Source organism: Brachyhypopomus gauderio, chromosome 7, assembly GCF_052324685.1.
Source record: "Brachyhypopomus gauderio isolate BG-103 chromosome 7, BGAUD_0.2, whole genome shotgun sequence".
NCBI classification, from domain to species: domain Eukaryota; kingdom Metazoa; phylum Chordata; class Actinopteri; order Gymnotiformes; family Hypopomidae; genus Brachyhypopomus; species Brachyhypopomus gauderio.
Window position 1 is genome coordinate 20,972,976 of NC_135217.1, and position 14,006 is coordinate 20,986,981.

The window sequence follows — 14,006 nt, forward strand, 5'->3', positions numbered from 1 at the left end:
GTTAACGCGGGCTTCAAAATGTTAATACAGCAATACACCTGAATACATCCTTACATATATTTTAGGGGTGGGCATAGATTAATTTTTTTAATCTAGATTAATCTCACTGAAATCTTGAAATTAATCTAGATTAATCTATATTAAAATGGCTCATATGCGTGCTACCCAAGTAATGACTAAAAGTCAGTTTTTGAGATAGGGTTCAATACAGAGGGCGCATTAGACCAGGGACTCATCTCCTGTTTCCAAAATGACTTCTTGAGAAAGCTGTTCTACTTTGATACTTGAAGAAAAAAAAAAAACATGCTCAATAAAATGTAGGCTACTCGTGTTCAACGGTTTATTCAGTTAAAAATGAATTTGTAAGCCTACATACTGTACATTAAAAGGGGTTGATAACATGTTTATTCAGCTAAACATGATATTTGAAATGTAAGCCAATATTTAGTACATTTAACCTCACGGACGTAATTTGGGGGGGACTTTTTCAAAAGCCGGTTTTGGTCCTCTGCAGTTTTAACGGTTAAAAAGAAATATTTAAATAGCGACGAATCTAGCGCTAGGACCATGCAGAAAACGACCGCTCCGAGCTCCGCTCCGGTAAGACTTTACGTTCCTAAAAATGAATTTTCCATGAAGCAAACCTGGCGACTTCGTGGCTGCATCCATGTAAACACACGAACGATTTGTAATTCACAGGTTTGAAAACTTGTTCTCGCCCCTACTGTGCAATTTGGTTAGGAATACAGCCAAGCTAAACTATCAAGTTGAAAGTCATCACAGTTTGCTTAACCATTTTGACCCAGTTCCCAACCCAACTTTAAGTATAGATTAACGGCGATAATTTTTATATCGCCCGCCACTAATATATTTGCATTAAAGTCAGTACCCAGTGCATTTCTACACGTCTGTGTACTTTAACTCAGTGTTGCTACACGTGGTTGATTTATTTTTCTAGATTTCACAAAATATGACCACCCAGGAAAAAACAAGCAAACAAAGAAGACAGGTGGCCCATTTAACCAGACGTCTGGAAGGCAGGTCAAAGCTCTTGTTCAGCTCTCGACTACATGGCTGAGATGAGAGATGTGAGGCTGAGAAGGCATGCGGTGTGATGCAGCCCGGGTTCGGTTCTGGCTAGCAGGAGGGCTCCACTCACTTGCAGTCGTGGCCTTTGTGGCAGACCCGGGCACACTCCGTACAGCAACACAGAGACTCCAGCAGACCACACGTCCGGCACTCAAAGATGTCCTACACACAACATGCATATGCATGCACACACAAGATATCAGTTGTAATCTATCCGAGTGAGGTTTTAACATTCAGTGAAATGCTACATTGTATCCATATTTCTGCACTCAGAGATGTGTGTCACACACACACACACACACACATACACTAAATATAAACTCTATACTCAAAAATGCCACCCTCAATACAGAGGGATCACTAGCACTGCCCTGTGGAGTTTTAAGATTCTGTTTCCAAACAGTGCATAGTTGAAGATGGCAGGGAGGATGGGCATGTCCATCAGGGAGGATGGGTGGGTCCGTCCTGCTTGGGCATGTTCACCTGGTTGATATGCTCCGCCCCTGTCCAGGTGAAGCTGCAGGTGTCGTTGCAGCAGAGCACATAGAGGGGCGAGTCGTCAGGGTTCGTGCCCGGTGGACAGATCATCTCCATAAACACGGAGTTCACGTCATCCTTTTCCCCAATGCCGGGCTCACCTGCACCCACAAAGTGCAGCCAAAAACCACACATTCACACATCCACTGAGAAACAAAGCTATACAGAACAGATCAAAATAGAATCTGCACGTGTCTGAAGATATGAGCAAATACCAGAAACCAACTAAAACCTTTTTCCACCAATATTCAAATTAGCACAAATTAGTCTTCCCATGAATCCAGGCAGGAATATCTTCAGTGTTCTAAAGCAGCTGTGTAAAGGGTTAGCATCAGCGGTACGGTGCGAAGGCTAACCGCAGTGGTACGGTGCGAAGGCTAGCCGCGGTGGTAGTGTGGACTCACCCTTGGCTATTCTCTGGGCTGCCTCCAACACGGTGATTGCAGCCGGATACGCCCTCCCGCTCACAGCCAACATGAACGGGGTCATGCCACGCGCATCCCTGCCACAACAACGCACACACAAATATAGAATTATTAAAAAAGGCATAAAAATTTATCAACTTGACAACATGGCAGCACAATACTCTAGCGAGGGCTAAAACTACATCAAAGATTTAATCTCGATTTAATGTCCACTGATGTCTGTGGTTCTGAGTTAGGTGATTCCATCTATGAGCTGCCGAGAAGCTAAATGCAGCTTCTCCATACTCAGTGATGACTTGAAGTGTGAATAACTGAACTCCTAGTGAACTAAGCATCCTGCTAGAGTCAAACATACACGGACTCTTATTATGGGGATTCATTTACCTTCAGATCAGTTCTGAAACACAGTAGTGGTGAATTAGCATCATGTATTCCATGCTGCTGACTAGGAGCTGCATTCTGATTCAGCAACTTGTTTGGTTTTTAAGAAGGAGACTGCTAAACTTAAATACTTGGAGGAACTTCTCAACGTTTTAACAATAATCTGGTTTATGGTTACAAGTTGACAAAAAGCTGACTTGGTCACTGCTGACATGACTTCTAGAACCTAAATAAGAGTCGATTAGTACACATGGGTTGTGATTTGTTTTGATTTGAGGGCTCTAGAGGAGAGACACACAGCAAGTCTACACCTCTTACCTATTAAATAATCTGTTTTATCTTTATTCAGCTGCAGGACATTTTTGCACACTGATTTTGTATTATGCTCAAGGCACTGACAGAGAGAGGATGGGATAGATTTCTCTGGCTCCCACACCAAATGAAACCGTCTGCATAGTTGTGGCAGGCGATTCCATAGTCTTGCAGGATTTGGCCAAGGGGAAACATGCATACACGGAACAAAACGAAGATCGGAATACAGCTGGGTGATACCACAGGCCGTAAGCATCTGCTCTTACACACCATTAACCATTTCAGGCAGTTCCCTCCATGTAAACAAGACCCAAACCAGCACTGAAGTCCATCAGGTCCCACGGAGCAGACTATTCTAGAAGCTTGGGGCCTTCACCTCTCTGGAACCTGTAAGCACCAATAAGCTACTGTAAACCAACGTACTTTGCGGAGAGGAGTTCCCGGAGGTGAGGTCTGAGCACCACGCTGTCACACATCAGTTTGAGGATGAGGTGAGCGTTAGCCTTGCGGTCTTTACTCTCCACCACGGACGGCTCCGACGACGGACCTGCGGGACACAAACGGACGCCGACGCATTAAACCACAACCAACCAAAGTCAGACAAACCAGGAGTGTGTCCACATACACTATCAAAAGTCCTCTTACACCCCAGAAGATCCAAGTTGTCATCTTTAAATTTGTGGCATTTATCAGACGCGAATAGAATGCCTTGCAAAAGTGTGTAGCTGCACTACACAACTGGACCTGGCGGACTACAAAGTTGGCACTGCTCTTAAAAGGTTCGGTGATTAGCCGGGGACTTGAGATGGACTGGGTAGGGCAGGGGAGAAGAACAGTGCAGTGGGCTAACCAGGAAAGTGAGTGAACCACGCTGATCGATACTCGTGCAAGAACGTGTACTAAAACCAGACAGAAATAAAGAGGTGAACGGCCTCCCTCACCCGGTATTGTGGAAGTGCTGGGTCCTTGGCTCGGCCCAGAAGAGGCTGTGGTAAGTGAACCGACTGCGGGGGCCAAGATGAAATCAATGTCACCATCTAGCAGAGGAGACCGTTTTGTAGGTTAGGGGCTAGACCCGGGCATGCAGACTGCCGACTGTGTTAGGACCCACCCATCACCACACGTGCTGCACCTACCAGGGTCCATGGGTGGGGGGTCAGGCACCCAGCTGGGAGGGGCGATGGGCGGGGAAACCGGGTCCTGATGGTCGCTGGAGGACGGACCGGACTCGTGGCGGCCCAGACCTGCAGCTCGGAGCGAGCGCCTCATCATTTCCCGGAGGCGGAGTCTACACAGAGGGGATCAAACACAGGAGTCAAGAAGAAGTCAAGCTAAGCTAAAGCATTAGCGTGCAGGGGCAGAAACACAATGACTAAGGACTCTGAGACTGAATAATCAGAGACTGGCTCAGATCTGGGACATTATGTGGGCTGGGCAGAGCTTTTAGCTGGAAGGTGACTCATGGCCAAGCTCAGTCATCATACAACAACCTCTACTCTACTGGGAAGGCTTTGCACAGTATTTTGAAGTGTGTGAGGGAACTTGTGCCCTTTTGATGAAAAGAGTATTTGTAAGGTCAGTCAGTGATGCTGGACAAGAAGGCCTGGCTCGCAATCAATGTTCCAGGTCATCTCAAAGAGCTTTATAGGGATTGAAGTCGGGGTCTTTGTGCAGGCCACAGGAGTGCCTTCACACCACACTCATCAAACCATATCCTCACGGACGACAACTGTGTGCACAGGGACACAGTCGTGCTGGATCAGGAGAGTGCCTTCCCCCAGACGGGTGCCACAAAGACGCAAACTATTTCCTAAAATGGCTCTGTATGCTGTAGCATCAACACTCTCGCTGGGACTAAGGCCGGATCTCAGACCCTGAAAAAACCCCAGAACGCACCATGCATTCCAGCATATAGTCCCGCCTCCGTTCTCACAACATCCACCAACCACAGACTTCCATATTGGACTGCCAGAGCGCGAAGCATCTCTCGTCACTCCAGAGAACAGATTTCCGTTTCCCCCCCAGGCTTCACCAGTCCAGACGTCTGCCGGCATTCAACCCAGCGATCTTACGGCTCTAGTGCAGCCTCTCAAGACACTGAAGCCATATGACCAAGTTCCCGATGCTGAGCGATCCTACTCATGCTGCTGGGGCCGTCTGGAAGTCTGCAGTGAGTGATAGGCACAATCTACCGCTTCATCACTGAGCTTCTAGATCCTTCCATGTCACAATAATGGCACTATGCAGTTGACTTTTGGCAAAAGGTGGCATGACCGCACCATTTTGAGACTGGGTTTGTTAGTGACTAAGCCTACACTAGCTTTTGATGGCTCATCCTGAACTCCTGTAAGATATATGAACAAGGTGATGAAAAATTACAGAAATTAGGGCCAAACCGACGACTCTTCAAATTGGAGGGACGTCCGTGTTTTGAAGGGTGTCGTTACCCGCGACTGCTGGACGATCCAGTCCTGTTTCCCGAGCTGTTGCTGGACACCACAGATATAGCGTTGGCGATGGCTTCCACGGCAGACAGCCGCTCGGCAAACGTGTTCCTCTCAGAACGCTCAGCCTCTGTAACACACCACACAACAGCTGCAGTGGCAGAAAGCTGAGAAGTTGCAGATGATAGCAGACACAGACAGCACTGCACTGACTAAGGCTTACAGCAGACAGACAGCACTGACTAAGGCTTACAGCAGACAGACAGCACTGCACTGACTAAGGCTTACAGCAGACAGACAGCAACGTGAAGTATTACGTGAGGTTACTGCTCACTACTAGAGTCTCATTTAGCATTATAGACTTCTGGGTGAAACTGAATTAACAGTGGTGTTTCACATTCATAAGGAAAAAAATGTTAAAGCATTCATTTGCTTTAACAAAGAAATAGAACACTTTAATAATCAGGATTTAGTAAAGCAACTCATCACCACCAAGCTCGGGCAAAACATACTGACTTGCAAAACGCGTATTAAAGAAACAGACAATAAAGCGGAGGAGTTGGGCTCTCGCTCTGGTCTCCGGCGGCGGGAGCACGGGGCGCCTACCTTCCTCCTCCTTGGTCTCCTTGTTGCTGACGGGGAAACAGACGGAGACGCAGGCGTGGAGCAGGTTGCGGTTGCCGTCGCAGCGGTGGCCCAGCAGGGCGTCCAGCGCGTGGGAGTTCTGCTCCAGCAGGAGCGCCTGCTCCAGGCCCACCAGGTACTGCCGGCAGGCCTCGTAATCACAGCGCAGGACGTGCTGCATCAGCGTCTGCTTCTGAAACACACACACACACACACACACACACACACACACCACGCACGGACGTTCAGACGCGCTCGTCTTGCCCCGTGAGATGATCCTGCAGGGGCCGTGAACTTGGGCGCAAGCGGGAGTCTCCCTGGGGGTTTAGTCAGACTGGTGGACTCGTTTTAAACACTGGATACCTCCATCTTTAACATACTTCTCAAACATTGGCATGATGCAATAGTTCAGCTGAATAACTATATAACCAATTCACTCACATTCTAACACAAGCCATTAAGCATGCTGATTCTAAAGCGAAAACTGAATTACTGTGGTTCTTTCCATTCACACACACACACACACACACACACACACACACACACACACACACACACACACACACACACACACACACACACACACACACACACACACACACACGACGCTGGTCAGACTGTGTCTGTACCTCCACTGCCATGATGATGACGGCTGCTTTCTTCTTGATAGTGGAGTTGCTGGGAAGGTTGGCCAGGGAGTGAACTCCCATGCCTAGACTGGCGATGGGCGGCAGGTCCAGCCAATCAGGGTCTCGTATTCCACCCATGCAGTCTTTGGCCATTGGGTAAATGGTGCCATTGCCATCACGCAGGATGATGGGGCTCTCCTGTCAAGTTCACATAACATCAGTACGGTCACAAATAAGGCGCCAAAACGCCAACGTGTCAAGACAAGTTACCTTTGAGATCACACACGGAAAACAAGATGACCATGGACAGTGTGAACTGCACATTACAAGGACCCCGCAAATCAGTGCAGGACTTTCCGTGTGTTTTCTAAACACCTTAGACAAAATTTAACCAGCTTCTAAACTTGCAGAGTAGCATAAAACCCCAACATTAGAACTGAAAATGACTTCCCAAGCACTACGAATGAAAAACCACCCACTTAAGAAAATCTAAAGTACTAAATTTGGTCTTTCTAAATTTCTTTCTTTCCAAGTATTTCAAGAACTCAAAAGAAGTATGAAGATCTGCATCTGTTGATTTTGCACCTGAGTGATAGTGGGACTTATCTGCCCGTATAAAAAATAAATAAATAAAAAATAAAAGTTGCCCCACCATAATTTGATAATCTCTATTTATACATTCAAACAGAACACTCAAAAGGGTTATTTAACAAAAAACACATTCAAAATTGTATGAATACCAAACATTACTTATTTAAAACAACTTTCACTAGATTTATGAGAGGGGTGTTCTACTGCCAAGGTGGTGATGGCGAGGGGCTCTTACCTGGCCGGCGGTGAAGATGGCCACGTTGTGCTCACTCTGACCCAGGAAGGCCAGGTTACTTGTGGGAAAATGATTTTCCTGCTCGGCTTTGCCGGTGGCCAAGTCAAATATACAGTATCTAACCCAGCTACCCGTTTTCAGCACAGAATGGACTCCTGTGGGGGCGGAGATGAGAACACGAGACTCAACAGATGCTTCTCACGCATGTTCAAACACAGGGAAACACGTCTCTGTTAACCAGCTCTGGGTTTCACCACAGTCCTCAAACATGAAGGACTACTCTGATGTTAAACGTCAAAACATACTTTATTCAGCATTGACTTGACTTTAACTTGATTTAGTGTGGTTTGGGGACAAAAGCTTGATACTATAGTTAGACAATGAAATTATTGTTCTGTGGAAGTCTATTGAAGTAATTGTTCTGGTACAAACTGTATAATCAAGTATTTGGCAAAAACATCTTGACCCAACGTAAATAAGACTGAATGCTGAATAAAACAAAGAATGAATTCTCGATTATATTTGTAGGTATTTATTAGACAGAACAAGATACTAGTTGATCACTGATTTTGGGTCTGATTTAACAATTGCTGAATGTTTAATAGTTCTGATGTTATCGTGGTCAACAGCTATTCCAAGACAAAACAATCAAGACAAATCGGTAAGCCATCGAATAACTGCACTTACCTTTGGAGTCAACGTTCACAGCTAAAATTTCAGCTTTTTCAGGTATACAAAGTTTTTTAGGTGTGCGCTGAAAACAGTCTGGAACCTTAGGAGTTCCACCAGTTTTAACAACCTGTTGAGACAAAAGAAAAGAACATTAAGTCTACAGAAAGGCTCCTGTTAGCGGACGTGTACGAAAACGTTACAATCCCACACCAGCGTGAACAGCCTCTCTCCTGCGTTACTCCCTCATGAGCAGGAGCCTGTTCCCACTGCTGTGGGCGGAGGGGAGGTGCACGCGTACCTGTAGCTCATCTATTCTGAGGAGCCTGCAGTCCTGCAGGAGTGAGGAGGGGTCAGAGTCAGTGGGAGCTGCGCTCTGGCTGCTCACGCTGCTCGACGTCCCTGGAAATTTCACAGCAACATATGCACCATCGACTTTTAGCACCTTGAGTTCAAAAGAGAGATTGATTGCAAATTTGGCGTCGTAGCATGATGTCAACACAGAAAAAGAGAAAAGACAAGACACACAGAGAAAGAAACACAGCAAAACAATTTAAGTCAACAAATTACACAATAGTCTATGGTTACAAAATTGCAGAATAGAAATATTTACAAAACTATACAGCATTACAGATTTTTACTCTGGAAATGATTTATGAACTACAGAATATCACAAATAATATTATTATTACAAATAATATCTATTATTATTCATTTATGCTTTTATTACAAAATCATGACATTAAAATCTTGAACAATGCATTGAGTACATATTCAGTCTCCAAAACACACACGTTAAAACAAAGTGTGCGAGACTGGACTGCCTGTGGGAGGGGAGGGCCACTCCGCTGTGGGACCTCCACACCTCCACACCTCCAGCTGGGCGCAGCCTGGGGGTCCACCTACCTTCCCCACGGGGACATTTTTAACATCCTCCACGAACACCACCTCCCTCAGAGGCCACTGCTCCTCGTTCACCTTCTCCTCCTCCCGAGGCGCAGGCGTGGACCGCCTCCGCTCTGCAGCACAGCGAGCAACACGTAAGCCACCGCCCACTCTGCAAACTCCGCCCACTCCCACAGAGCCCACCTTACTGCTACGCTCTCTCCCAGAGATGTGGCAAAAAGGTTAACTGTGTGGCGTTAACTGTGTGGCGTTAACTGTGTGGCGTTAACTGTGTGGCGTTAACTGTGTGGCGTTAACTGTGTGGCGTTAACTGTGTGGCGTTAACTGTGTGGCGTTTTTAACTTTGACGCTTTCTTGAACACCTTTCTGAGGCAAAGCTGATATATATAAAAAGAAGCAGTTGATTCTCTTGTTTTTGATTTTTGGTGTAAACAATAAAACAATATTAGCAACTTTAAAAAATGCTGGGAAAATATACTTACCGTGGGAAACATGGGAAAACCTGAATAATATAATAGAGCTCTTCTTAGCCGGTCATAATGTGCTTATTAAGTAACATAAGGAATTAAATATTAAAAACTGGCACAGATGTAATTTGGGAGATTTACTGGCAACTGGGCTTGTGTTAAAGGTAAACCCAGCCATGCCCTCCAGACACACACACAAAGCCACCAGCACTGTGAAGAACGGGAATGTGCCTGACAGCAGGTGTCCATTACCATTAAAGAAATGACAAGATGGCAACTGGGCCTCGCTGGATGTTATGAATGGTTTGCCATGTTGGCCTTTCGCTATAATTCCCCTTTAGTGCCTCAGCGCAGTGCTGCAGGGGTGTGCTGTTCATGGTGCAGGGAGCATAATGGAGACCAGCACAGGGGCCACGGGGCCCCCAGCCTCTCTGCGCTACTCCGGTCCGGATGCTAAGCAGGTGCACACGGGCATGTGATAGCGGGGCGGGGCACATACTGTACGGCAGGGAGGCGCTGCTGGCGATGGAGGAGGTGTCGCTGCAGGTGGAGGCCGGGGACGGGGGCGGGCCCATCTCCGTCTTCACCAGCTCCGGTTTACTCTCCGTCCTGCAACACGTGAAACAAAGCGGTCACAGGCAGATCGCCCCCTCAAGCCTCGCAGTGGGAGACGAGACTGCAGGAGGTGCTATTTACCCGTTACGGCAGTACTGTTCACTGTATCTTTTTAAAAACTCATTAAAAAAATACTGTGTTATTTGTGGCTGTGGTCCAGCTGGAGAACCATACTTGGTCTCCTGGGCCTTGGTGTTCTTCTCCATGTTCTTGAGGCTTTCTGGAGAACGAAGCTGGAACCGGCAGCTGTCGGTCATGTTCCACACGGACTCGAGCAGCACGCCCACCTTGGGGATCCCGGCGTTGACAGAGAAGGCAACAGCACCGGCGTGGTACAGAGGGTTGTTCCTCAGGCACACCTGCAGCACAAGACCACACCTCCTCAGACGTGTGGACAGAGGAACACCAACATCTTTGATAGGACATCCAGATAAATACAAAAAAAACTGGATGTCCTAAGATACACATCCACATAATGCCTTAAAGAAATACATGAAGCGTTACAGAGTTGAGGTTTAGAAAAGAGGAAACGGAAGCACAAAAGCACCAGAGAATTCTGTGTATTGCTACTTCTCTGACAACCACGTGAATGAATGTAAAGTGAGGAGGTCCTTGCGCGCGGTTCACCTGAGTGCCCACTGTGATGTTGGGGATGGACGAGATGCCAGCGCTGGATTTGGGCTTCTTGTTCTTGGCTCTGGCCTTCTCAAGCATCTTCTTCCTTTGACTAAAAGGCACGACACCCCTGCAGGGGGGAGACAGCACAAACACTCCAGTTCACAGTACCCTCTGCTGTGATCTAAAAAGCCGTTTCAAATAACACCCTTTGGCATAAAAAAATAAAAAAATCAAAACACACACACAGAGACAGAGACAGAGAGAGAGAGAGAGAGAGAGAGAGGGAGAGATGGAGGCACGCACCACCAGTAGAGGCTGGACTCCAGCTGTGCGCAGGTGTAGAGGGAGCAGCAGTGCAGGGAGACGACGCGTTCGCCCTGCAGTTCGGGGAACGTCTGGGCTCCGTGTTCCAGCTTGCACGCCACCGAACTCAGAGTCTCATCCACCCACGTGGCCACCTACACAAACACACAGCAAGGACACGCAGTCACACACACACATCCTCGTTCCTCTGTTCACACATCGATAACGCAGCGGTAGACGAGGTCTGACCTTGTTGGTCTCAGTAGCCACTGTGGCACGGATACTGTTGGCAGAAAGGAGGGTGATCTTCTCATTGGCCAAGCCCAGAAAGGACACACGAGGGTGGTGGATGGAGGGGTTCTGGGAAAGAGGAAGTACGTGTTAGTTACCACTGAGCAGAAGATACCACTAACAGGAGGTACTAAGGATGTATGCACTTAAATTTTTGTAAATCTTTTTTAAATAAAAAGAATTTAAAAAAATGTTTTTGATTTTGTTTTGTTTTGTTGAAATGAATCACTGCACTGACCTGATGGCACAAATGAGGTTTTAACCATGTTACATCGAGGCTTTGAGCTTATACGAACTGATGTGCAGAAATACTCAGTGATATAATTACGTCCTAAAACCTTGCTCATTTGGTCCTCACACAGCCCCAGTAGAAGCTCTCGGTTACATGGGCAATTCATCAGCGTGACCCCTAGCCAGAGAGTAATGCTAGTCCGGAGCAGTTTTGGCCCAGGTAAGCGCACCTGTCGGATGTCCTACCTGTGCGTTTCTGTACGGTTCTGGCTCGCTCCACTTCCACTGGTAGAGTTCTCCCTTAGAGCTGATAGCCACCAACTCCGAGAACATGGCGCCGATGCTGACGAACCTCGTGCCGTCCTTCAGGAGGGTAGACACACGGAAAAAAAACATGACAGGCGGTTCCATCCATACGCCCCCCACACACAACGTGGCAAAATGGAGGCGTTACGATGCAACAGCAGAGGTCTCACAGTTCAACATCATACTTCGAAAACAAAACGCCTCAGGAATAACGAACGCGCTAAACGCACGGCCGAAGCCGAAAGTAACCGAACCAACGTCGACGCTCCCCCTCACCTTGTCGGGCCACCACTGCAGCTCGTCGCCCAGGGAAACGGGGCTCTGCAGGGGCGTGGTCTTCTTGTCCAGGTTGGGTTCGCCCTCCCGGCTGGTGGAGCCGCGCTCGGCGTCGAAGGAGGCGCCGTCCAGCCAGCGACGCTCGCGGAGACGCAGCACGGACTCGCGCTCACGCAGCAGCTCGGAGTCACGCTCTAGGGGAAGAAGGAGAACTGGTATGCAATAGGGTCACACCAGTGGGATACTAGTAAGCCACTCTCTGGGAAAGACCCTCAGAATCAGTCAGATTCATCACTACCACACGAACTTAACTAAAGAAAAACATGTTTAAAGAAAGAAGTAAACACAAAAATATATAACCAGAAGGGTCCAGCCCCCCCCCCCTCCGTATTTCTTACACTGAATCTTCACTTGACACCACCAACTAAAATCCCTACGTATCTTGTAGCAAATATAGAGATCGAGGCCACCCAAAACTACATATGCAGTTTTAATGCAGCTAGGTTAGTGGTTGATGGAAACAGTCCAAACAGTGCAAGATGGGGTAAAAATCCAGGCTGGATACTCATGAAACTGTATTAAGAGGCAGCAGAGGCCATGGCAGCTGCCTGGGGGCCTGATGAGATGGGGGCAGTCTTGGCTGGCTGTCAGGGGTGTCCAGTGAAGGCCAGGGGACATTTCTAAATAGGCTGCAGGGTCTGGGACTGCACTGCAATGCTACAACAGGGCCTTTCTCAGAGGGCTCATTATGTCTGTAACCATGCAGTGGGGTTGGGGACACACACAGGCGTGCACACAGCCACATGGAGAGCTGGGATGCTAACACACACACACACACACACACACTTTTTTCTGTTTGACTGGGGCAATCTGTTCCCTCCCTGAAAATGTCTAATAATCTGCATTAATATAATCTTTGCTCTTTCATACCTTCTGACTTAAAGCTACAACCAGGTGATAATTTCACAATTTTTTATGCTATACTCATGGTTCCTTTCTAGCAACACCCCCATTACTTGAGAACAGATATTTTTGGCAGCCCTGTATAAGAGCTCTGTAAGTAGACGTCCAAGCAGACGTTTTGCGTGTTGGGTGGGATCTAGTTCTGAATTTTAAGGGGACAGCACATCCCTAATCCTTTCATTCACTGCAGGTCTGGGACGCTCGTCCTGTCACTGCTGATGGTCCAGAGGAGTTTGTTTGTCCATTACCTCTGGAGGAGCCGAGGCGAGACAGGGACGAGCGTCTGAAGGAGGGGTAGCCGAAGTAGCTGATGTCCTCCGAGAACATGGCGTCGGCATCGATGATCACACTGGGGTGCGCCGAATGGATGTCCGCGTCCAGCAGCGACATCAGGTCTTCTGCGGGAGACGGTGGGTAATTACGGTTAGGGTTCAACAGGACATCTCTGGCCTCTACGCTCCACTGGACAGCGCATCACTGGACCCATACCGGTCCCAAGTACGGGAGAGCGGGCGCTCACCTCCGGGCAGGTAGGACTCGCTGGCCGTGTCATCGCCGTCATCGCCGTCCTCATCGTCGCGGCTCAGCAGGTTGTTGACGGCCAGGTTCACGTCCAGGTTGGTGCGCTGCAGCTCCCGGATGATGACGCTTCTCGACTTGCCCTGCAGAACCACCTGGGCCTGAGGACCAGACCAGACCACACAGCTAATCACACCAGCCGTACGTAGCGCTTAAGTTGGTCCGGACCAGTTAAGCACGTCCCTACAAGTGGAGTGGAGGTGAAGGAGATACCTGGGAGATGAGTTCCTCTGGGATGACTGAGGCTGGGATGACTGGTTGGGGCTGACTGCCCAGCAGGCCAGACCCCCTGTCACGGCCCGTCCGGATCACCCGGGTCTGCCTGCGTGAGTCCCGCGCCCCCGCGGTGCTGGAGCGGCCCGAGGAGCCACTGCCCCCGCCACCGGCTCCGCCCCCTCCTCCTCCTGCTCCGCCCCCTCCCCCTCCACCTGTTCCCCCACCTCCACTGGCCCCGCCTCCAGCACTGCCTCCCCCGCTCACACCTGAACTCCATCGGCTCCTGGCAACACAGACAC

The 14,006-nt window shown here is 48.5% G+C and overlaps 1 protein-coding gene across 7 annotated transcripts in view; it reads right to left on the bottom strand.

Moving 5' to 3' along the window:
* ubr5 (ubiquitin protein ligase E3 component n-recognin 5) overlaps nucleotides 1-14,006 on the bottom strand; it is a 37,036-nt gene that overhangs the window by 15,809 nt on the left and 7,221 nt on the right. For 4 of the 7 annotated variants that reach the window (XM_077012479.1, XM_077012475.1, XM_077012472.1 and 1 more), the window contains 23 exons: nucleotides 13,705-13,990; nucleotides 13,433-13,592; nucleotides 13,161-13,310; nucleotides 11,950-12,161; nucleotides 11,614-11,730; nucleotides 11,095-11,205; nucleotides 10,846-11,000; nucleotides 10,552-10,669; nucleotides 10,099-10,283; nucleotides 9,809-9,918; nucleotides 8,843-8,955; nucleotides 8,238-8,381; nucleotides 7,955-8,066; nucleotides 7,268-7,422; nucleotides 6,442-6,639; nucleotides 5,795-6,005; nucleotides 5,192-5,318; nucleotides 3,881-4,032; nucleotides 3,686-3,781; nucleotides 3,168-3,291; nucleotides 2,031-2,128; nucleotides 1,573-1,727; nucleotides 1,160-1,251 (listed from right to left, as the gene is read on the bottom strand). In XM_077012479.1, the coding sequence (XP_076868594.1) occupies nucleotides 1,160-1,251; nucleotides 1,573-1,727; nucleotides 2,031-2,128; nucleotides 3,168-3,291; nucleotides 3,686-3,781; nucleotides 3,881-4,032; nucleotides 5,192-5,318; nucleotides 5,795-6,005; nucleotides 6,442-6,639; nucleotides 7,268-7,422; nucleotides 7,955-8,066; nucleotides 8,238-8,381; nucleotides 8,843-8,955; nucleotides 9,809-9,918; nucleotides 10,099-10,283; nucleotides 10,552-10,669; nucleotides 10,846-11,000; nucleotides 11,095-11,205; nucleotides 11,614-11,730; nucleotides 11,950-12,161; nucleotides 13,161-13,310; nucleotides 13,433-13,592; nucleotides 13,705-13,990 (3,381 nt within the window). The remainder of the gene's footprint in view (nucleotides 1-1,159; nucleotides 1,252-1,572; nucleotides 1,728-2,030; nucleotides 2,129-3,167; nucleotides 3,292-3,685; nucleotides 3,782-3,880; nucleotides 4,033-5,191; nucleotides 5,319-5,794; nucleotides 6,006-6,441; nucleotides 6,640-7,267; nucleotides 7,423-7,954; nucleotides 8,067-8,237; nucleotides 8,382-8,842; nucleotides 8,956-9,808; nucleotides 9,919-10,098; nucleotides 10,284-10,551; nucleotides 10,670-10,845; nucleotides 11,001-11,094; nucleotides 11,206-11,613; nucleotides 11,731-11,949; nucleotides 12,162-13,160; nucleotides 13,311-13,432; nucleotides 13,593-13,704; nucleotides 13,991-14,006) is intronic. The other 3 variants (XM_077012473.1, XM_077012474.1, XM_077012476.1) reach the window with 3 other exon arrangements.